The following is a 22,602-nucleotide window of genomic DNA, read 5'->3' as shown; positions in this document are numbered from 1 at the left end:
TCCTTTGTCTGTGCATCAGCTCCTTCCCTACCCCTTCCTCCAGTGAGCGCTGGGCAGGCTGCGCCTTCATACTTCAACAGTGCCTACAACAGAGTCGGTGCCCAGGAAAATGCCGTGTGAGGGGTGGGAGTCTACCCTTCGTCCCAGATGAGGTCCTGAGTGTTAGGTGACAACCTGGAAGGATTGCAAGCTTGCCGCTCTTGAGTCCCTGGAGGGACACGGGTTTTACAGTCCTGTGTGCCAGGGATTTGATGTGGAGGAGGGGGTGTGGAAAGGTGTTTGTCAGAACAGGGCAGGGTTTCCTGGTACAGAAAGCTGGGAATTGTGGGTAGCCACTGGTACTGCTTGCTGCCATTGCTTGCCCACTAGTGGACTGAGGAATGCTGGGAAGTGGCCCCTACTCTCCACTTACCCTAGACCGTTTCTTAATCTCTCTGGCTCAGTTCATTCATCAGCCCGCTTCCTTCTTATAATTGATTGGCTCTTTGACCATTTATTTGTATGCTGAGCCTCAAGCATGCTCAGTCAGCTGCCCTACCACTGAATTCTAGCCCCAGCCCCTGACCTCAGTTTCCTTATCTAAGAAATGGGCAACCTAAGAGCAGACACACTCTCTCTCCTGCACACAGTTAGCTGTTCAGCTACTTAGCAGATGTGTCCCGGGCAGCTCCTCTGGGTCAGGGAGTACCGTATGTCAATGGTGTAACCGTGGTCAAGGCAGGCTTTGCCCTTGGGCTGGAGAGCTTAGAAAGGATGGGGGCATCTGTAGCCACACCCCCAAGACTCAAAGGATACTTGGCTGTACCTCACATTACAGTCAGAGAAGCAGATACAGAGGGGAGATTCACACATAATTAGATAGTGCCTATTTGCCCATGACACCCCCCCCCCGTGGGTGTGAGCACCATAGTGGGGGACCAAAGGTCAAGCCCAATCTCAGAGTGAAACTCTCCATTAGTTAAGGTCCTGCCTCTGGCCAGACTTACTCCTGAGATCCCCTAAGTGCTCAGGGCACTCAGCAGCTTAGAGAACTCTGTGTCCATCCATCCCTCAGCTTCCAGAGAGTCAGGAAAGAGGCATGGTACCCAAGCCGACTTTGTAGATGACGTGCAGAGACCTAGAAGGGAGGTGTGGTAAGAGAAGGGCCTGACAAAAAGGGCTACAGCGGTTTGCTACCTAATGACCACTTGGCCAGCCCCTGTAGTAACACCGGGAAAACCCTAGGTGGCTGAGCTGCACATGGAGCCTGTGGGTGGGCTGAAGAGGGCCTCCCCAAGAGCTGGAGCTTAGGTGAGACTTAGCTAGCCTCCTTCCCAGAATGGCCTGGCCTGGTATAGGGCCCCCAGGAGAGCATCAGAGCCAACCCCTGCTGCAGCCCTCGCCTGAGTGTCTACATCTATATTTATCCCTATAATGGCCCGGTTGCCTGGCAGAGTGTGCTGTCTTTTAAGCACAGCACCCGGTGCCATAGCTGAAGCAGAAAGTGGTTTGTGTGCAGAGCTTCCCAGCCCTGACACCTTACCCAGAGTGAGAGCCAGTCTACTCCTGGGGCTCCATGCCACTTGGCAGGAGCCACACCGCCACAGTGCACAAGAAGGGCCCCTGAGAGTAGGAGTCTTGGCTCTGAACCTCTCTGTTCCCAACAAGCAGGGATGTGGTGGTGGTGGAACTGAGGTCGGGGTTCTTATATGGCTGGAAGGTGAGAGACGCTCTTAGCCCAAAGTGTCAAAGGACTTATTACTCTAAAATCCCAGAGTTCAGCTAGGTGTGGTGGCACACACCTTTGAGCTCAGCTCTCAGGAGACCGAGGCAGGGTGGATCTCTGGAGTTCCAGGCCAGCATGGTCTCCATACATCCAGTTAGACCAGCCAGAGTGAGACACTGTCTCAAAAGACCAAAAGCGGGGCTAGAGAGATGGCTCAGCAGCTAAGAACACCTGTCGCTCTTGCAGAAGACTTGGGTTCAGTTCCCAGCAGCTCATAGCCATCCTTAATTGTAGTTCTATGGGATCTGATACATATATTTATTTGACCCCTGTGGATACCACACACACACACACACACACAAGCACACATTGTGCACATATATACATGCAGGCAAAAGATTCATATGCATAAATAAATAAGAAAAAGAAATTCCATACCCAAGAACTTTGTGAATCTGTGATCTTGGGCTTCTGTAAGTCCTTTTTCCTCTCCCAATCATGTTCTTTAATTTGTTCAGCTCCCATTCTATACATGTCAGTATATATGACAGAGATGAAAACTAGGCTGCATATGGTGGCATGTACCTGTATTCTCATCTCTCAAGAGGCTGGAATAAACGGATTGCCGAACGTTTACAGCCAGCCTTGTCTACACAACAAGACCCACTGCAAAACCCCAAAACAGAGAAGAAAATGGTATCATTGGCTGCTCAAGCCAGTGGTTTCAATTTGGTGATATTGGACTGGTTCTCCTTAGTGACCAGGAGAGTAGCAAGGCCATGAGGAGGGGTGTGTGGGTTACCGTGTCACCTCCCCTACCCCACCCCTACTTAAACATTTTAGTGAACGTTCATAGTCATCCCGGTTTATATAGCAAGACTCTGTCTCAAAACCGAGAGGGTTGAGTGTGTGGCTTGGTGTCAGTGCACAGGACCCCTCAGTTCAGCCCCCAGCAACTCAAAAGAGAAAGAGAATCACCCCCAACATAGGATACCATGACAAAGTTGTGTGTCTGGGTCAAGAAATGGGAACAGCTGCTGTGGGCATCCTCATGTGTGTCTTTTGGTGAACGCTTGTGTCGGTAGTTAGCTTGCAGGCCGTGGCAAATATTTCTCTTGAAAGATTTGCATCAAACACCACTGCCTCCGGCAAACTGTAAGAGTTCTGGTCACTCCGCATTCTTGCCAAGCTGCGATGTGTCAGCTTTCTACGATTTTGACCATCCTAAGGATTGTAATGGGCCTGGTGCACAGTGCTGTCACTTTTGGCTTTACTGAGCTGAATGTGAAAAATAAGAGGAGCCAAGTGGAGAAGGAGAAAGTGCATTCCAGGCAGCTGGGACAGCAGGTGCAATGTTAGATACACAAGACAGTGTCCTTGGAGCGTATGTCGTGAAGAGCACAGAAGAGCCATGGGGACGAGGGAGAGGACCATGGGAGCCCTACCCCGGGGACTAGGTGTTGTCCTGAGAGGAGTAGGGAGCCTCTGAGAGACTTTTATCATTGTGATTCAGAGCTCTCAGTGTGTCCTGGCATTTCCATGAGTAAGAAAGCAGATGCAGGGGGTCTGGGGAGATGGCTTGGTCAATACAGTGCTTATATAGCAAGCACCAGGACGGGAGTTCATTTCCTAGAAACCATGTAACAGTAACACCAGCTGGGAAGCCAGATAGCTGAATCTATCCCTGGGGCTCGAGGACAGCCAGCCTTGTCTTACTTGGGACATTCCAGGCCAATAAGAAACTCTGATGAGCCCAGTGGTGGTGGTGTATACCTTTAATCCCAGCACTTAGGAGGCAGAAGCAGGTGAATATCTGTGAGTTCGAGGCCAACCTGGGCTACATAGTGAGTTGCAGGATAGCCAGAGATGTTACACAGAGAAACCCTCTCTTTAAAAACAAAGAAGAAACCCTAAGGAATGACATCCGAGGTTGTCTTCTCACCTCTGTATACACGCACGCACATGCACACGAGAGAAGGAACAGATATGAAGTAGACCACATGGCTTGTTCGGGGTCAGTCTGGAAGGAGAAGCCTTTATGAGATGCAGAGAGTGGTATAAAGAGCATGTATCAGACTGAAAGCCAGAAAGCAAGAACCGTTCAGGCAAACAGTCAACCTCCGCTGACAGTAGGTGTGGTCACATGGTCACAAGGCCTTGAGCAGGGGCGTCTGAAAGGTAGAGCTCATGGTGCCCTCAAAATGGGATTGGGCCTTGCTGGGACTGTCCTTTATCCCATTATTATCTCTGTTGGGATGGTCAGAGCCCCAAACCAGTACCCTGTCTCTCGCCCCTCAGAGCTCAAGGTTGCTTGGTTGGCTTACTGTCTCTGTGAACTTGGCTGGGCTATGGGGACCAGTTGTTTGGCCAAATACCAGTCTAGATATTTCTGTGAAGGTATGTTTAAGATGCGATTAACATTTAAATCAGGCTTGGGGAAAAGCCGATTATCCTCCATGCACGGGCTCCGTCCAGTTGATAGATGGCCTCAGCCAGAGACTGAGCTTCCTACAAGATGTGTTCTTAGACCTCAAGACCACAACATAGAAAAAACCCTTCTTGTTTCCAGCCCATGCTGCCCTCCAAACTTCAAGTTAACCCCTCTCATTGTCCTATGAACAGATTCTTTAAAAAACAAAACACTTCTTAAAGATTTATTTTTATTTTATGCTCACCGTTTTGCCTGCACGTATGTCCGTGTGAGGCTGTCAGAAGCTCTGGAACTGGAATTACAGACAGGTATGAGCTGCAGTGTGTAGAACCTGGGTCTACCTGGAAGAACAACCGTACTCTTAGCCACTGAGCCATCTCTCCAGCCCCCAGTCCTCTGCAACAGATTCTTTAAAACCAGCCTCTCGCTGTGCAAAGGCAGACACACTAGCATCTCAGTTTCTTTGAAAAGTCCTGATGATGTTTTTGCTCGCTGTGTTCCTGGACTTTGTCATCTGGTCAGTGGGGTGACAATGCCCTTCAAGACCCATCCCAAACCTCCTGAGAGCCTTGAGGATGTAGCAGCCCTCAGGGACAGTGGGCAAGGGTTGACTGATGGGTTAGTTGAGGGTTCTAGTTAGCAGAGAATTACTATCTAACCAGGCATGGTGGGGCTTATATGGAAACCAAATGTCATGTCCGCTTAACTAGGCTATATGCAGACCAAGCTAGAGCCATCCCCAAGGTGTGGTATTAGCCTCAGGTGGCTGCCTCCTTGCTCCCATCATGGTTACAGGTGGGCAGCTTCAAGCTTCCTCTGGGGAGCGTGTTAGAAACCGCACCTGCCTGCCAAACCCGTGGTTTGTGTGAACTTGGCCTCCTCCGCCTTGCCTGCAGGGCTTGTTCGTACACGGGTTGTTGGGTGCCTCCCTAGGGCTTCTGATGGAGCAGGTCTGGGTGGGGCTAGATGGTAAATTTCTGGTACTTTCTGGGAACCATGCATGGAGCAGGAGAGCCCCAAGCTTAAAGCTTCACTCCTTCAAAGATGGTGTTCATTCAGGTCCTGTGACTTCTGGGACATTTGGGGTCTCAAGGCCAGAGTTGACTGGAGACCTCTAGGACTGTCCCCACGTCCCAGTCCTGTTATCTACTTCTTGGCCCCCACCCTCCACCCTTGACCTAACTGTCATGGTGCGCTGTGCCCAAAGCAGAGAAAGATAATAGGGGACTATGTGTCTCAGCAAGTTTTAGTCCCTTGCCCTTTTTGTTTGGTCACACGTTCCCCTGTTTTTTGGTCTGCTGTCTCCACCCCAGAGATTAAGAACCACTGGTAATAGCCAGTTTGCTTTATCTTAATCCTCACAATGACCCGGGAACATACTTTATTGCCTTCTTTTTACAGAGGGCAAACAGAGAGAGAGAGAGAGAGAGAGAGAGAGAGAGAGAGAGAGAGAGACATAGAGAGAGAGACACAGAGAGACAGAGAGAGACATAGAGAGAGAGACACACACAGAGAGAGAGACATAGAGAGACATAGAGAGAGAGAGAGAGAGACATAGAGAGAGAGATACACACACACACACACAGAGAGAGAGAGAGAGAGAGAGAGAGAGAGAGAGAGAGAGAGAGAGAGAAGTTAAGTAATATGCCTGAGGTCTCACAGAAGAGAAATGGCAGAAGCAGTGGACACTATATCCTGAGTCTGTGCATTTAACCGCCACTGATGCTGGCCAGAGGGCCAAGCGTCTATGCAACTGTCACTAGCAAGACTTTGCAATGCTTTGCTCCTTATAGTTTGCATTGAAAACAGAATTTTTTTCACCTTCCAAATATCAGTTTGGACGCACCATTGTATGGAGGTCAGAGCATACCCTCAGGTGATGGTCCTCCCTTCTGCCTTGCAGGAGGCCGCTGAATACACCGGGCTAGCTGGCCTGTGAGCTGCTGGAAATGCTCCAGGCTCTGCCCACCATCTCACCACAGAAACCCTGGGCTTACAGTCACCGCTGCCACCCGTGACTTCACGTGGGCTCTGGTGATTCAAACTCAGACCCTCATGCTTGTGGAGTGAGCCCTTAACCCACGGAGCCATCTCCCCAGCCTCGGCATGCTGTTTTGACAGTAAAAATCTTCCTACTAGGAGTCCTTATTGGTAGTCCCATGGGCCTTCTGTCCCTAGAGTGGCCACAACTGAGAATCTTGGGGCCGAGCTGCTGCTGCTGGGCCACTTTAGATCTGCCTTTGCCCACTTTCCACTCTTACCTCTCTGTGTCTGGGTCCTCAGAGCCTCCTGCAGCCCATCATCTCCTGGGCCTGCTTCCCTTGGTATCTCCTCTTACGACCACCTCAAAGTTGGGGCCCTACCCATCTGGCTCAGCTCCAGAGTCCCCTCAACTTCATCAAGCTCCTACACCCGGTGTCAATAGGCCTTGGCTTTATCTATCCCTTGCTGCTTCTTGGGCCTCAGCTTCCTCCCTGTTACATAGGACCCTTGCTTCTCTTTCTAATCTTTCAGAGGGTTATGAGAAGTGGCTTTCACTCTTTAGTGATGCAAATGAGCAGCCTGCAGCTGGGTACCTGGCTCCTTGTGCATTTAATGCATTTGCTGGGTATTCACGATACACAGCTCTGCATTCGTGCTGGAGCAGGAGTCAGTGTACCCCCTGCCCCAGAACTATCATTACGGAAGGATTGTGGCAGAGCGAAACGGTTGTAGTGATCCGAAGGAAACGGAGTGGAGTAGACACAGATCACGCTGGCTCTCGTGATTGTGGAAGACCTCTGAGAATGCTGACAACTGGGACCCTTCACGAGCCGAGAAGCAGTTCTGTGAAATGGGACAGCAAGTGCCAAAGGGCCCAGTGCAGGCGAAAGATGGGCAGGTTTGAAGTCAGAGGGGAAGCCTGGGAAGTTTGGCAGAGAACCGGGGAGGATGGCATGTAAAGGCTCATCTTAGCTAGGCTCCCTCAGCCTGGGGTGGTGAGGGAGTTGTATGATTTGGAAGGGGAAGACATTAGAAGAATCTGTGGTAGCATTTGACTTCCGTGACTAAAGAGTCCCCCTGGCAGGGTAGGGGAGAGCTGCATGGGCTAGGCATTGCTGAACAGGAGACTTAGCAGCTTGCTTGGCCATGGCAGGGGAAGTGGAGGAATGGGGTTGATGCTGGCCGGAGGTGGGATGAGGCTGCCCCATGGGACATGGGAGAGGGGGGCAGGGAGTCACCAGCCATGAATTACGCACGAGAGTTCTCGTCAAAGCCATAATACTCTAGGTGTGTAGATTCGTTTTAATGGACTTCAAAGTCCATCCTTCCATCAAGAGCAAGATGCCTGGTCCTGGTGGCAATAGTCGCGATTCTGTATCATTCTTTATGTTTAAATAGGGTCTCGCTGTATAGCCCAGTCTGAACTTGAACTCGCAATCCTCTTGCTTCTACTCCTGAGTGCTGTGCCACCACTACCTGCTCTTCAGCCTTGTTCCTGCAGCCCTAGGATATACAAGGAATGTTTGTTGAATGAATGTGTGACCAGCGACAGACAGTCATTTCCAAGTCATTTCTGTTTGCCTCAGTTAGCTCATCCATAAGCGGGACTACTGGTTTGTCATTCCTGGCTCCAAGCTCTTTGCCAGGGGCCTGCGCCCACCTGTGCCAGGTGTCAGGCTCAACCTTGGAACAGGTTCTCACTGCCTGCGCCCCCTCTTCCAGCCCCAAACCCCAAATTACCTGCAGATGGTGCTGTCCTGGAGCTTTTCCATCTTGCCCAATGCACACACAGACCCAACCCCCCCCTTAATGACACCTTGCTGCCTTCTGCTGAGGGAGGGGAGGGGGCTGGCCCAACCAGGCTGTGGTTTCTTTTTCCATTGCGTCAGGCCTCAGGGTCCGGATCTCTAACCCCGCTGTGGCACTGGCACCAAGGGCTACTCTGATCCCCTGCCTGTCCCAACCTCAGACACCATGTGCTCCCCGTTTCGGGGATCCAGGAGCTTCCTGCCAGAGGGTGAGTTGGAGATGGGAGCCCTGCCCCTGGTTGGGGAGGAGTCCACTTCCCCGCCCACCATTCATAGAGCTCTGTTTTTCTTCAGTTGGAGCTAGAGCTGACCCAGGTGGAGTTGTAGTGGGCTTCCCTGGCCCAGGCCCTCCTGGCTGTGCCCTCAGTTAGAGATGGGATGTTAGTGCAGTAACAAAGGCAAGATTCTGGGTACGTGGACAGGCCGGTGACTATCATGAGGGTGTGTCCTCAGAGTGGTCATGTGAGCATTTGTATTTGTCCGTTTGAGCGTGTGTGTGCGTGCGTGTGTATGTGTGTGTTGCATACATGTGAGCTCATGTACGCTGCACCAGAAAGTGTGCCTGACCCATTCCACATAGGAACAGAACTCTGGGCTGTAGGGGTCCATGCCTAGGATACATGAAATCCATTGTAGAGGAGCCAATGTTGCAAATAGGAAGTGGGTGAAGCCCACATGTTGGTGATGGGGGTGGGGGAAGACTATCAGGGTGTGGATAGGGTGATGCCGGAGGGGCTGAGGACCTAGGTTCTGTGTCCTTGATAAAATGGGGAGTGGGGCCAGCTCATGAGCACAGTCTTGCTATTCCACCTACTTAGGAGACTGAGGCAGGGGATGGCAAGTCCGAGGCCTGCGTAACTTACTGAGACCACTGTCTCAAAATGTATTTATTTGTTTGTTTTGTTTGTTGGTTGGTTGGCTTTTTTTTTTTTTAAGACAAGGTTTCTCTGTGTAGCCCTGGCTGTCTTGGCACTCAGTCTCTGACCAGAGTGACCTCAAACTCAGAGGTCTGTCTGCCTCTGCTTCCTGAGTCTGTCTCAAAATTATAAAAAAAAATATGTTAAAAGAAAAAGGTGGCCGGGCGGTGGTGGCGCACGCCTTTAATCCCAGCACTCGGGAGGCAGAGGCAGGTGGATCTCTGTGAGTTCGAGACCAGCCTGGTCTACAAGAGCTAGTTCCAGGACAGGCTCCAAAAAAAACCACAGAGAAACCCTGTCTCGAAAAAACCAAAAAAAAAAAAAAAAAAAAAAAAGGTGGGCAAAGACTAGGGATATAGTTCAGTAAAGCACTTAGTTTGCATATATGGAATCCCAGTTTTAAACTCCTATCACTACAAAATATATGCATACATACATACATGCATAAAACAGGCTTGTCCCTGGCTTGCCTGCTCTTGGTCCCAGGCTCCCTGGTCTCATGGGTTCCCAGACTGTTCCCACTTTGCCTTCCTATTCCCCTCTGAGAAGACCCAGCACTGTCTTGGGCATAGGGAAATGGTCTCACAAACAGCTTCCACTTCCTGTTCTTCCATTTCCTGTCTGTAAAGTAGGGTGATGATCTTGCCCGTGCCCACCCCAGGCAGAGCAGAGGCCGTGTGGACACCTTTGATGCCCACTGATCTGCTAAGGCTGTGTTCTCCATCCCCCGCCGCTGGCTTGCACCACAAGCATGGCTCCTCAGCCCTTTCTGCAGAAACTGATTTTTTTTTTGACAAGAGTAAATCCTGCCGGCAAATTGCAGAGCTGTCCTGCTGCTTCGAGAAGTGAGACTGTAATGAGAGTCTAGGGACAGCTGTAGGAGGGGGTGCTGAGGACTGGCTCCTTCACTCTCCACATCCCCTTCCTGCCAGGTCCTGTATGCAGTGTCCCGAAGGAAGTTGGCATTGGGGAGGGGCTGTGGGACAGCAGCTGCTGCTCCTTAACAAGACAGTCAGCTGTCTCAGACCAAGTGAGCGTTTGAGAAGACCAGAGGACAAATAGGTTGGTACCTGTAACCCCAGCATGTAACAAACAGAAACAAGGAGTATAAATTCAAGGACAGCCTGGGCTACATAGTGAGATCCTACCTCAAAAGGAGAGGTGAGGCTGATAGCGCAGTGGGTAAAGTTACCACTGGGCCTAACGACCTTCGTTTGTTTACCCCTGGGCTTCTCTGCTTTCAGGGAGGAGGGAACTGGTTTACAAGTTGTTCTCTGACCTCCAGGTACCTAAGGATGCACATCCACCCATTACCCTCCCCCCCCCCGCAATAAACAAATGAATAGATACAAAAAAATTTAAAGGTCTGGGAGATGGCCCATATGTAAGCATGAGACCAGAGTTCAGTTCCCCAGTAACCGTACAGAAGGCAGGCCTGATGATGTGCACATAGAATCCCAGTGCTTGGGAGGGGGCATGGCAGGCAGAGCCCTGCAACTAGCTGGCCAGCCAGTGTAGCCAGATAGCCAGTGAGTTCCAGCCTCAATAAGAGACCCTGTCTCAAAAACTCAGGGAGGTGGCTAAGTAGGTAAAGGTGCTTGTCCTATAAGCATGCGGCTCTGAGGACTTGAGTTTGAAGGTGCAGAGTCTGTGTTAAAGGTCAGGCATGACTGTGGGTTCCTATAACCCCAACTTTGAGGGGCAGAGATGGTTAGAATCATAGAGCTCACTGGCCATCCAGCCTAGCCAAAAAGGTAAACTTGTTCAGCGAGAGACCTTATCCCAAGGGGGTAAGACAGAACGATAGAGGAAGACACCTGGCATCTTGTTCTGGCCTCTGCCTGCGTGGCCACTGTACGCACACCTCGCGTTCACACACACACAGCACACACAGCGAGGTGGAGCGTGTGGCCACTGTACGCACACCTCGCGTTCACACACACACGGCACACACAGCGAGGTGGAGCGTGTGGCCACTGTACGCACACCTCGCGTTCACACACACACACACACACACACGGCACACACAGCGAGGTGGAGCGTGTGGCCACTGTACGCACACCTCGCGTTCACACACACACGGCACACACAGCGAGGTGGAGCGTGTGGCCACTGTACGCACACCTCGCGTTCACACACACACGGCACACACAGCGAGGTGGAGCGTGTGGCCACTGTACGCACACCTCGCGTTCACACACACACAGCACACACAGCGAGGTGGAGCGTGTGGCCACTGTACGCACACCTCGCGTTCACACACACACAGCACACTCAGCGAAGTGGAGCGCTACTGAGGGCGCCAGTGTCAACCCCTGTCCCTCACAAATGGACAGGAAGTGATGCACACACAAAGGGCAAATAAGACTATGCCAGTCCTGCTTCTGGCTTGCCTCCACTCTCACTGTGAAGTCCATCTACCCATAGGGACCTAGGCTTATACAGACCCTGTCCTACACCCTCACTGTGTTTCAGCTAGACTAGGCTGGGGAGCTCCATAGGAACTCTAGCCCCAGAGTTGACCAGAACTAGAATGTGCTCAGCAAGCTGCTGGCAGGTCTTGGGATGAGGTACATACTCAACAAACATAGAGGAAATACATGGGCCTCGGTTTCCTTCCCTGGAAAATGGGATAGTACTACTATGTACTCCACAAGACTGAGGTATGAAGCAGTGGGGGCCCACCATGCTCTAAGGCGCAGGGGCATAAGCCCCCTCCTGGGGGAGATGCAGGTCAGTAACTCATTGAGCAGTGAGGGGACCAAATATCAGTGAAGCCCTTTGAGGTGTTTGGGAACTAGGCTTATCGCCCGTGTTAATGTGCATGCGTTGGTGAGCTCGACTCTGCCCCTGGGAGTCTCAAAGAACCAAGGTAAGACAGTGTGTTGGCAGATAGGAAATAGGTCCAGAGAACTTTAGGCTCGTCTACAGGGCCAGTGACAAAGGGGTCCCACAACTTCCTTACCCCATGGCGATAGTCCCTCCACTCCTGCATATGGACACCTTGTCCTCTGAGGGAAACAGAGCCATCGACAGTTGGCAGTATACACTGCTCAGCTGCATTGGTCAGGGAGGCCTGGGAGTGTCAGTTTTGTGCTCAGTCAGCTCGAGCAGGACCAGAGTCGGGTAGGAGGATGTGTTTGTTTACTTATTTGGGCATGCACCCTTCGTATATGCTCTGGAGTCTTCTGTATTCCAGACATGAGCTTGGGCTAGAGGTGCAGGAGGAACATAACAGGCAGCCGAACGAGGTCCAGTTTTGAATAAGTTACCAGAAGCTCACTTCCTAGTGGCCAGAGCAACAGGGAAAACCCAAGCCATCATATAATCCACTGATTGCTCACCCATGCGTTGCTCAGGAGAAGCCCAGGTTTTCTGGTACAATGCATGTAGAATACCCGTATCTGGTATGATGTCCTGTGATCTTACATGGGCAACACGGGACCGTGCATATCTCATGGGTAAGGACGGACTAAGGCAGAGAGCAGGGGACCAAGGCAAACCATACACCTCTCGGAGACTGCTCATTCCTTCCAGGTGGGTGTTTTGCATTCTCTCTCCAACAAGCCTTTGCCCATGTCTTACACACACATCACTTGCCATCTCACCATCTACTTTCTTGCTTTAGTTTGAAATGGAGGCTTGCCCTGTAACCCAGGCTAGCCCTGAACTCAGCTTCCTACATGCAGGGATTACAGGCTTGTCCCAGTGTCCGGTCTACACTCAGCTGTGGAAGGGTTAGTGCTGAGATCTCCGGGTGACGGGGTAGCACATGAAGAGTATCCGTCCCCTCCTGATGCTTACTCTTCTTCTCCAGACTGCCAAGAACTGCTGCTGCTGCCGCCACCAACCCCCATGGCCTACATTCCAGATGGGGGTGCCCCCGCCCCAGGGGCCATCCCCTTGGGCTCTCAGTGCTGTGTGTGCAAAGTGGAGCTGTCAGTGAGTGGCCAGAACCTGCTGGACCGGGACGTCACCTCCAAGTCTGACCCCTTCTGTGTCCTCTTTACTGAGGACAATGGCAGGTGGATGGAGGTGAGGCCAGCCACAGTGTCGGTGATGGGCAAGGGCTGGCTGGGTGGCAGAGGGGCACCTCCTGGATCCAGGGAATGCTGGGGTCCCGCCCTTGGGGCGAAGGCTGGGGGTGGAAGACCACTTAGGAAGCTGTCACTTTTCACAACTTTAAGTGTACTTAAAATATTACTTAAGCCAGGTGTGGCGGTACACACCTGTAATTCCAACACTCAAGAGGGAGGACTACAAGTTCCAGGTCAGTCAGGCTACATAATAAGTAAGTTTCAGTCTCAAAAAAAACTAAATATTTTTTTCTGGCTGGATGTGGTAATGTCGGGGCACATGCCTTTAGTACCAATACAAGCAGAGACAGGTGGGTCTCTGTGAGTTTCAGGTCAGCCAAGGCTACATAATAAGACCTTATCTCAAAAAAAATCCCCACCTATATATAGATACAGATTTATAGCTAGACTTCTGTCTAAATTATCACCCACAGATATATAATTATATTTATTATATCCTAATAGTTTATATGGTTATAGTTAGGAAAACTTTTATAGTTCTGTACAGACTTGCTTTCTGCAAGGAACCTTCCTCATTCGTTTCTAACAATCATCCTCTTGGCCAGAAGCAAAGAGAAATAAATTGTTCAAACTTGAGCCCCAGAGATGGACTCATGCCCAGCAATGCTACTCCCCGCTGTGCAATCTCAGGTGAACCCCTGTCCCTTTCTGGTCCTGTCTCTTTATTGAAATAGGGCTTTTCTCTTTCCCTCACCTACAGTGACTAGCTTCAGCACGGGGCCCTTCTGGGCTGGAAGCCTCTGGCCTGAGGGTTGGGAAAGGCTGTGGTTTAAGAAGGTTTCCGAGAAACTTGAACTGCTCACATACTAGCTTTGATAACTATTACAAAGGAAGTTATGATTAACTCGAGGAAGACAATCTGGAGGACTTTAGACCTGCCTGCCAAGGAGAATCCCTAATCCCAGCTTAGTGTCTCATCTTCCATATTATTCTGCATGCATGCATAGTTCCAAGCATATATACTAGCATTTTGTTTTGGGTAGCAGAAGCTAACCTACAACTCCTGGTCCTCCTTCTTCCTCCTGAGTGCTGGGATGGCAGGTGTACAACATCTGAGTTCCTGTTTGAGCTGAATGAGTGATAGGCACTCACTGAACATGCTTCAGTTTCTGGACCTCACAGACGTTGGCTTCTTGTAATGAAAAATTCTTTTAAAAGAGTTGGGATTGCTGGCCAATTTACAGAGGGGGGAAAGTGGGGCTTGGAGTATGCAGGGTTTCTGTATTTCCAGTGTGTTGGTGGCATAGCCAACAGAGGGAGGTGTGGCACTAAGTTAGCCCATGAGTCCAGGGTAGTCCAGGCCTGCAGGTACTAAAACCCCTCTGAGATGTCTCCAGAACCCGCCCGGCAAGCTCCTCAGGGAGTGGTGTCTCCCCCATTCATGACACCCCCAATCTGTACCACCCCCAGATTGTCCACAGGCTAAAAATAGTCTTAGTCAAGGCCTCTTCCGATCCCTGCTGCTCTTGCCCTTGGAAGCCTGGGTGGAAGGAAAAACCAACATAGCCCGGGTCTCAAAATAGACTCACTCGGGCTCTGCTGTGTGTGTTCTGAGGCCAGGAGGTGATTCCTGCCCAAACTACCATGTACCCACAATGCCCAGCCCTGGCCCACCAAGGCTTTGGTGTCCAAAGGAGGTGGGCATGCTAGACTGGACAAGTCCAGAATTTTGTCCAAGACACGAACTGAAGCCCTTGGCCCGACCTCCCTCTGTGATCTGCTTCCTCTCTTAGCTGCATGTACAGTGTGATTTTTGAGAAAAGGGTTTTCCCAAAGTAAAACATAGAAAAGCTTATAGGAAAACATAGTCAAAGGCCTTTGTTTTACAGAGGTAGAAGCAGGCCCAGATGGGGACAGGGATTTATGCTCTGCCACTTACCCAGTCGGGGCTGTGGCCTGAGCTCTTACCCTTGTCCCCGGGAATGGAAAGGCTCTGTAAAGTCAAGAGGGAAGTTCCTGGAATCAAGACTGGGCTCGAATCTTGCACCTGCCTCCCTTGAACTTAGCATCTCAGAGCTTTAGTGTCCTCACCTGTGAGCTGGGGCTCACGGGCTGTGAGCGCTGGCTGGAGGTGATCCGTAGGAAGGCTGACAGGCGCTAGCTAGAGAGGGAACCTGGCCGCCATGACTGCCTCCCGTTACCATGTCTCTCCGCCAGTATGACAGAACAGAGACGGCCATCAACAACCTCAACCCAGCCTTCTCCAAGAAGTTCGTGCTGGACTACCACTTCGAGGAGGTCCAGAAACTCAAGTTCGCCCTGTTCGACCAGGACAAGTCCAGCGCACAGTTGGACGAGCATGACTTCCTGGGTCAGTTCTCCTGCAGCCTTGGCACGGTGAGCCTGGGACTCCCAAGTGGAGTGGGGGTACACACAGGCCTCGGAGTCGACCTCTGCTCTTGGGGTTGGACAGCCCTCAGACAGGATTTCCCATCCTCTCCTTTCCCTAACCAGTCCTCCTGGCAGACTCCCCATCTACCGTGCAGACACCCCAGGAGCCAACAGGCCCCAAAGTGGTGTAGCTCAGTGAGTCTGGGGCCGGGCAGAAAGCTTCCAGGGAAGGAGTAACCAAACCCAGAGCCCGCCACCTGCAACCACAGAGAAGAGGGGGCAGTGTGATGCATGGTGCCCTCACTACATCCTGTTGTTGACCCATCCCCAAGAGCCCCTGCTGCCTCCCTGACCTCTCCTCCCTGTCTCTCCCATCCCAGATTGTCTCCAGCAAGAAGATCACCAGGCCTCTGCTGCTGCTGAATGACAAGCCTGCAGGGAAGGGCTTGATCACGGTATCTGCCCCCCTCCCTGCCCTTCACATCCCTTCTCTGTCTCCGCCACCCTCCCCCATCAATGGACTGCTTCTCCAGCAGATAATCACCAGCTTTGTTGGGAGTAAAAAGGCCCAACTTACAACTTAGCAACAGGTCTCTTAGCAACGGGCTTCTGGCTCTACAGATGATGCACTGGGGGCTGTCTGGCTGGGAGACTGTCAGAAGGCCCTATACGATGGTGCGGCTCAGGGCCAGGAGCCTCTTTATCATCGGGAGGAGGGGTGTCCAGAGCCCTCATAGTATCCCCACCAATACTAGTCCCTGAAGCTCCTCCCACCCCCCGGGGAGCATTTCACGGGCTCCTGATGCATATAACATGGTCTCTCAATGATTCCAGCAACTGCAATGGTTCCCCCTACACCTTGCAGTGATTCCAGTTATGGGCAGGCTCTTCCTGTGGATGGGCTCCTCCGTCCTCAGAGGCCTAGAAGGCAGGGCAAACCCCATCTCATAGATGAGGGAAATGAAGCCCAAGAGAAGCACGAGTTTCTCAAGCAAGATTTCCTCATCCAGCCTGTGATGTGCTGCTGAAAGCAGCTCATACTTATGTGTGCGCTTGGGCCCCTCACTCCCACCCATGGCTCCCTACTGCCTGTGGAGTCTTTCCTTCAAGCTGTGAGAACCATCATCAGTCCCTGCTTTGCTTCCCCACCTCAATAATTGTTCCTTTCCCCAAGTTCAGGGTAAGCCAAATCCATAACATGTCTCAAAAGCCCCCAAGATGGTTCCCAGGTTGTGGTTACAGCCTGGAAGGCACCCTTCCCCCCGCCAGCCCTGCCCATCCCCTCAGAGCTCACAGTCAGCTCTCAGGGAAGCTTCCTTGCACTCAGATGCCAGCAGGGGGACCCCACTCAGTGTCCAGGATGTCCATGGCTCCATGCTAGGTGGGCCTGGGTTCCTTCCTCTGGGAGATGGGATGATAGGCACCATCCTATAATCTAGGTGAAGAACAGGGAGGGAGAAAGGGCCCCAGGGCCTTGGTCTGTTGAGCAGGGGTGGTCAGTCTCAAGCAAGAGTGTTCTCAGGTAAGCCCGTCTTAGAGGCAGGACCGTGAGTCCGTCGGTGGGGAGAGGCCAGAGTGGGCTTTCGCAGTTGCACTGAGGTCTGAGGGCTGTAGCTATGGAGACGACGTGAATAGAAGACTAGTGTGCATCCCCCATCCTCCCTGGACCTCAGTGTACTCAGCTGTGTGTAGCTCTCAGGTTGGAGACCAAGCTCGAGGCCTGTGCTCCCTGAGGAGGGCTGTGCTCCCTGGTGCGGAGCCTCTCCCTTTGGTTCGTGACCACCTCCCCCGACTAGTCCCCATATTATCTGCCCCTCTCCTGAGCCATGGGACTCACTCTCTGAGTCTTCATAACCAGTCTGATCGTTACCCCATTTTCCAGAAAATGGAAACCAAGGTGTAGAAGTCAAGAGGCTGGCCCAGGCTCACCTAGCGCTCACGCTCCCCTCTGCCCTGCACCTAGCCCTGCAGAGATGGGTCCTGGCAGGGTACAGAAGGGGAGGGGCAGACCCCACTCTCACAGCCCCAACCTTTCAGATCACAGCCCAGGAACTGTCAGACAACCGCGTCATCACGCTGAGCCTGGCCGGCAGGAAGCTGGATAAGAAGGTAAGCCAGGCAGGGAGCTCTCCAGCAACAGCAAATTCTCCCACTGTGGGACAGCGCACTGCCATGGGGAAGGAGGCAAATTGTGACTGGACACCCTCTCGTTGTGGCCCCCTTTTCACACTCCCCAAATCCGCTGTGGCCCTCCAGGGTCCAGATTCTTGCCCTTCGCCCTCCTCTCCTTAGGCTACCTGGTTAGACCAGACCCTTTTGCTTTCTTCAGCTTTATGAATTTTCTCCTTTTCCAGTGCTGAGGATGGGACCCAGGACCTCACATCCGCTAGGCCAGGGCTCTGGGTACCACAGCACTGGGTACCCTCCTGTCTCAGGCCCATCCTGCTCTCTTCTCTCTGCCTGAGACCCTCTTCTGTGAACATTGCCCTGGTGCCCCTCTGCATCCTAACTGTCCTTTTATAGCCCCCTCCTTGAGCCCTCTTGGGGACAGACGTGACGGTGGCCTCCAGTTGCCGGTCTCCCGGATGCACACTGTTGTCCTGTACATTCTTACTTGATTCACTCTGTCCCCTTCACTCCCGTGTAACTTCTTCAGAGTGCCATTCTTTTTAACTTACATGAATGGATTTCTAGATGCCTTCATGTCCTTTGATGACAGGCATCGTGCGTTTATTTATTTATTACATTTGGAGAGGTCCACAGAGCTATGGAACACACGGTCCGAGAACAGCTTGCAGAGTGAGCTCTCCTCCGCCCACCATGTGAATTCTAATCACCAGGCTTGATGGCAGGCACCCTTTGCTAAACTGTGACACTGGCCTGCACTGTAGTTTTAGGGCTGTGGTCTCTCATGTCCTTGTGCCTGGCCTTATGACAGGCATGGCCTTTTTGGAGCCCTGTGCTGCTGTAGCTTTTCCACCTAAGGCGTGAGGTCTCTAGAACACAGAACCCTTGCCTCGCTGTGGGGGGTTTCTCGTTTTTCAGGTGGTAGCACCAGGCCTCTGGCTGAACCCCAGGGAGGTTGGGGAAAGAGAAGGGACAGACTGACTGCACTGTAGCTCCCTCCAATCCTGAATCAGGAAGGTGGCTGGGCTATACTCCAGCCCCCCTGAATCTGCTAGGGCCATTCCTCTCACACATGTCCTGCTACCCCCCAGGACCTCTTCGGGAAGTCAGACCCGTTTCTTGAATTTTACAAGCCAGGGGATGATGGCAAATGGATGCTAGTCCATAGGACCGAGGTAGGTAAAAGGAGCCATTAGGGGTGGGGTGGGAGGCATCCCAAGACTTTCTGATTCATCAAGCTGACAGTAGGGGGCAGCCTGTGCTGCCCCAGCCACGTAGATCCCACCAAAAGGACCACCAGAACATTGGCTTCCAGAGTTGGAAGCATAGCTAAGGGTTTGCCCATCTTTTCACATCCATCTCTAATGAGCGCTAATGAGTCTGTGCGCGTTCTGCTCCTCCCTGCCTCCCAGGTGATCAAGTACACTCTGGACCCTGTGTGGAAGCCGTTCACTGTGCCATTGGTGTCCTTGTGTGATGGGGACATGGAGAAGCCCATCCAGGTTAGTGACTCTGGGATCGTGTTCCCCACCCTGCCAGCCCCACTTTCGGTTCCACCCCAACGAGGCTCCTGGTATACATATGGAAACTGGGAAGAGCCCCTTCTTATGAGAAGGTAGGAGCCCTAGAGTCAAGGCCTGGATCTGCCTGACCCTCAGGACTTGGGCAGGATCCCCACCCCCAAGAGCCCTGCTATATAAGGACTGCAGAGTTGCTGGATAGCATTGCAGAGGGGCCTGGCCTGGCCAGAGGAGGAACAGATGCCGGGTGGGTAGAGTAACCGGCACAGCCTTCATTCTTGGGTAGCTTCAACCTGCTTTCCCAGACACCCTGGAGAGTTTCCTGTAGGAGGCAGCTCAGGAACCCCAGAGAGACCAGACGAGCAGGAGGGAATGCCCACACAATAGATGTGAGGTTTGCTCGGGTGGGAGCAGGCTGAGAGCTCATCCTGGGACAGCTCTGGGGTGACCATGCTGCACCTGTCCCAGGTTATGTGCTACGACTACGATAGTAATGGAGGCCACGACTTCATCGGCGAGTTCCAAACCTCTGTGCTGCAGATGAATGAGGCTCGGGATGGCGTCCCGGTAAGATGATCGCCGGGTCCCAGCAGTGACTGCAGAGAAGTCCAGGACGTTGACCCCAGCATATATGTGCTCCTCTTCTGCCTCGAGACCTCCCTCTGTCTATGGGGTAGAGGTTTAGGGTGTGGATGAAGCGAGAACAGCCCCCAAACCTGGGCACCCAGAAGGTAGTCTGGAGGAGGCCACCCAGAGAACCACTCAGGGGAGGCATCTGACCCTGGGTCTAGATTGTAGAGGGCATTCTGGGTCCCTGGGAGAATAGGGTCTTGAGATTCCCCCAGCTGAGCTTCCCTTCCTTCCCACCGTGCCAGCTGGAGATGGAATGCATCAACCCCAAAAAGCAGAGGAAGAAGAAGAGCTACAAGAACTCTGGGATCATTATCCTGAGATCATGCAAGGTGAGCTGAGGGTACACAGAAGCCTTGGTCTCCTTGTCTGAAGAATGGGTGTGTCGGGCTGGAGAGATGGCTCAGCAGTTAAGAGCACTGACTGTTCTTTCAGAGGCCCTGAGTTCAATTCCCAGCAACCACATGGTGGCTCACAACCATCTATAATGAGATCTGGTGCCCTCTTCTGAGGTGTAGATATGCAGGCAGAACACTGTACATAATAAATAAATAAATCTTAAAAAAAAAAATAAAGAGTGGGTGTGTCAAAGGCAGAGCGTGCTGCGGCTTCATCTCCTATTCCCTTCCTGTACAGAGCCAGGAAGGGTGTGAGCTGATTTCCCAGGGGATTTTTCGAGCTGGGAACCGCATCTGCCTACCCTGGAGGCTTATTCCGTACACTTAAGGCAGAGGCTGGGACTGAGCGCCCTGGCTTCTGGCATCAATGAGGACCCAGGCAGCTGTGGCTTCCCTGGTAGAAATGAGGCCATTAAGACTCAGAACACTGTGGTCAAGCCACGCGGGCAGATAGGACAGTAAGGAAGGCAGCCTGAGTGGACAAGTGCGTCTGGCTCGGCCTGAGGTGCAGGAGAGCATGGCCTGCCGAGGCCTCCCCATCCTAGTCACATCCTAGCCCAGATTGTCACAGGGTCACAGGGGCCTTCGGTGGCGGCACTACAGACAGTGCTCAGTCAATGCCAAGCATGATTTCGGATTCATTTCCGAAACACCTGCCACTCAACGTATTTTGGCACCCGCCAGTCCAGCCCCATTCTAAGATGGTCTGCCTGTGCAGTCCAGGCTGGCCTTGAACTTGTCAACTTTCCAAGCTGCAGGCATGACAGGTGTGGGAGGGGCATGCCCCTTTAAAATTTTTTGCTTAATTGCATTTATCTTGGAGAGATCCCTGATGCCCCTGACCTGGAAACATGCTTTGCTGGCAGAGGCCTTGACAGCAGACATTGCATCTCCTAGCTGTTACCCTGCTTGGGAGGCCTTGGACGGGCATCTGCACTTGGAGGGTGTTAGCAAGGGAGGCAGCGAGGCTTCGGGGAGGTGGCTGCCCAGCACCCAGTGAGTGTTGAATGCAGGCTTCCTCCATTGGATGACTGATTGGTAGGCGTGACTGGCTCTGGGAGCTGGTCCCTGCCTAGAATGGCACCCATGCTCTGGGTTCCTCATCAGCCCATGGCTTTTACTAGAGAGGTCTGGAGTCTGTTGGGATCAGATCAGGCTCAGCTGCTGCCTCTGGCCTTCTCCTGAGGCTCTAGGACACAAGCATCAACTCCTACAGGGACATCCATAGCCCAACCAGGACCCACTGACTCACCAATTCTTCCAGATACACCGGAACTACTCTTTCCTGGACTACATCCTGGGAGGCTGCCAGCTCATGTTCACCGTAAGCCCCCTCCCTGCCACCAGCCTACCCATGGGCTTCCCTCAGGGCTCAGGGGATGAGTGATAGACTTTAGTAAGGACTTCCTTGGGGTCAAGGGATGCAACTGACTTCAGAGGAGAGGGCGTAGACAGTGTGTCCTGGTGGGTGGGCTGAGTCAAGCTTGGCTGGGGGCAGAGCAGGGCCCAGGCCCTCCCTCTCCCCTCACCAACCCCCCCCCCCCCCCCCGCAGAGGAGAAAGGTCAGCTCCTCCCACTTGCCCGGACCATTGCTCCTGCCTTCTCTTCCATTCATTTGGGCCACACCTCTGTTCCTGGCAGTTCTCTGCCCACCCCAGGGCTTTGCATGGTTCTCTCTGCCACCTTTGCCAACCTCCCCTGGTGCTTTCTGTCCTCTGACACATCTGGCATTCATTGTCTTGTCTGAAAGCATCCGAGGAATTTTCCACTCATCCACATTCGTCCCTCTCCTGGGCTGGAAGGGCCATGAACTTGAACCCTCTCCATTTTCCTTCTCCTCCTTCCTCAGTTTGTTCCATAGTCCCTGGCATATAGTGAACACTGGACTGTCACTTGTGAGCCTTTGTGAAAGGCTCCTTTGCCTGTTTCTGTAGTGCAAGCTCCAAATGACCTCAGAGCCCAGTTCCTGCTCCTCACCCCATGGGCGGCATGGGAGCAGAAGAGTAACAACCAGTTTGCAGGTCCCAGCCATTATCCCGACTGTGGGGGCTGCAGAATGTGTAGACTTTCTGTGTCCACTAGGCCCTCCTAGTCCCTGAGGCTGTGCTGGGGATCTGGAGTGGCTGGCTACACTGCTTGGCCTTTTTTCCCGCTTCTGCAGGTTGGAATAGACTTCACAGCCTCCAACGGGAATCCCCTCGACCCTTCTTCTCTGCATTATATCAATCCCATGGGCACCAATGAATACCTGTCAGCCATCTGGGCGGTGGGGCAGATCATCCAGGACTACGACAGGTACGCTTGGAGATGACTCTGAAGGTCAGCTGGCGTCCCTTCAGACTGGGACGCTCAGCTTGTCAGAGCTAGAAGGGACCCAGGGATCTGCAAACCTAGGAATGGTGAGCAAGAGGCATATACATAGTTATTGCCCATCGATTCCTGTGCTCTCACCTGCCAAGCCCGGGTTCAAACTGGAATCTTTCTATACGTGATGGACCAGTTATCAGGACGGAAGGTGAAGCTAAGCTGCTACAGTGCAGCTACTGCTTTCTCAGTTGGGGGTACAGGCCTGGGTGGGACTTAGTAAGTGTCCAGCCAGCACTCAGCACTCGGGAGACAGAGGCAGGCTGACCTATGTAAGCTCAAGGTTAACTG

The 22,602-nt window shown here is 52.5% G+C and overlaps 1 protein-coding gene across 5 annotated transcripts in view; it reads left to right on the top strand.

Annotated features, from left to right (window-relative positions):
* Cpne2 (copine 2) overlaps window positions 1-22,602 on the top strand; it is a 48,265-nt gene that overhangs the window by 3,148 nt on the left and 22,515 nt on the right. For 4 of the 5 annotated variants that reach the window (XM_038312600.1, XM_038312598.1, XM_038312602.1 and 1 more), the window contains exons 2-11: window positions 12,662-12,879; window positions 15,099-15,278; window positions 15,653-15,727; window positions 17,310-17,381; window positions 18,491-18,574; window positions 18,812-18,901; window positions 19,388-19,486; window positions 19,795-19,881; window positions 21,212-21,271; window positions 22,109-22,242. In XM_038312600.1, the coding sequence (XP_038168528.1) occupies window positions 12,700-12,879; window positions 15,099-15,278; window positions 15,653-15,727; window positions 17,310-17,381; window positions 18,491-18,574; window positions 18,812-18,901; window positions 19,388-19,486; window positions 19,795-19,881; window positions 21,212-21,271; window positions 22,109-22,242 (1,061 nt within the window). In that variant the 5' untranslated portion in view covers window positions 12,662-12,699. Of the gene's footprint in view, window positions 1-9,784; window positions 9,907-12,661; window positions 12,880-15,098; window positions 15,279-15,652; window positions 15,728-17,309; window positions 17,382-18,490; window positions 18,575-18,811; window positions 18,902-19,387; window positions 19,487-19,794; window positions 19,882-21,211; window positions 21,272-22,108; window positions 22,243-22,602 lie in introns of those variants that run through there. The other variant, XM_038312599.1, reaches the window with a different exon arrangement.

Source organism: Arvicola amphibius, chromosome 15 (assembly GCF_903992535.2).
Source record: "Arvicola amphibius chromosome 15, mArvAmp1.2, whole genome shotgun sequence".
NCBI lineage: Eukaryota > Metazoa > Chordata > Mammalia > Rodentia > Cricetidae > Arvicola > Arvicola amphibius.
Note: the sequence above shows the minus strand (reverse complement) of the source record. Positions and strands in the feature narration are given on the sequence as shown.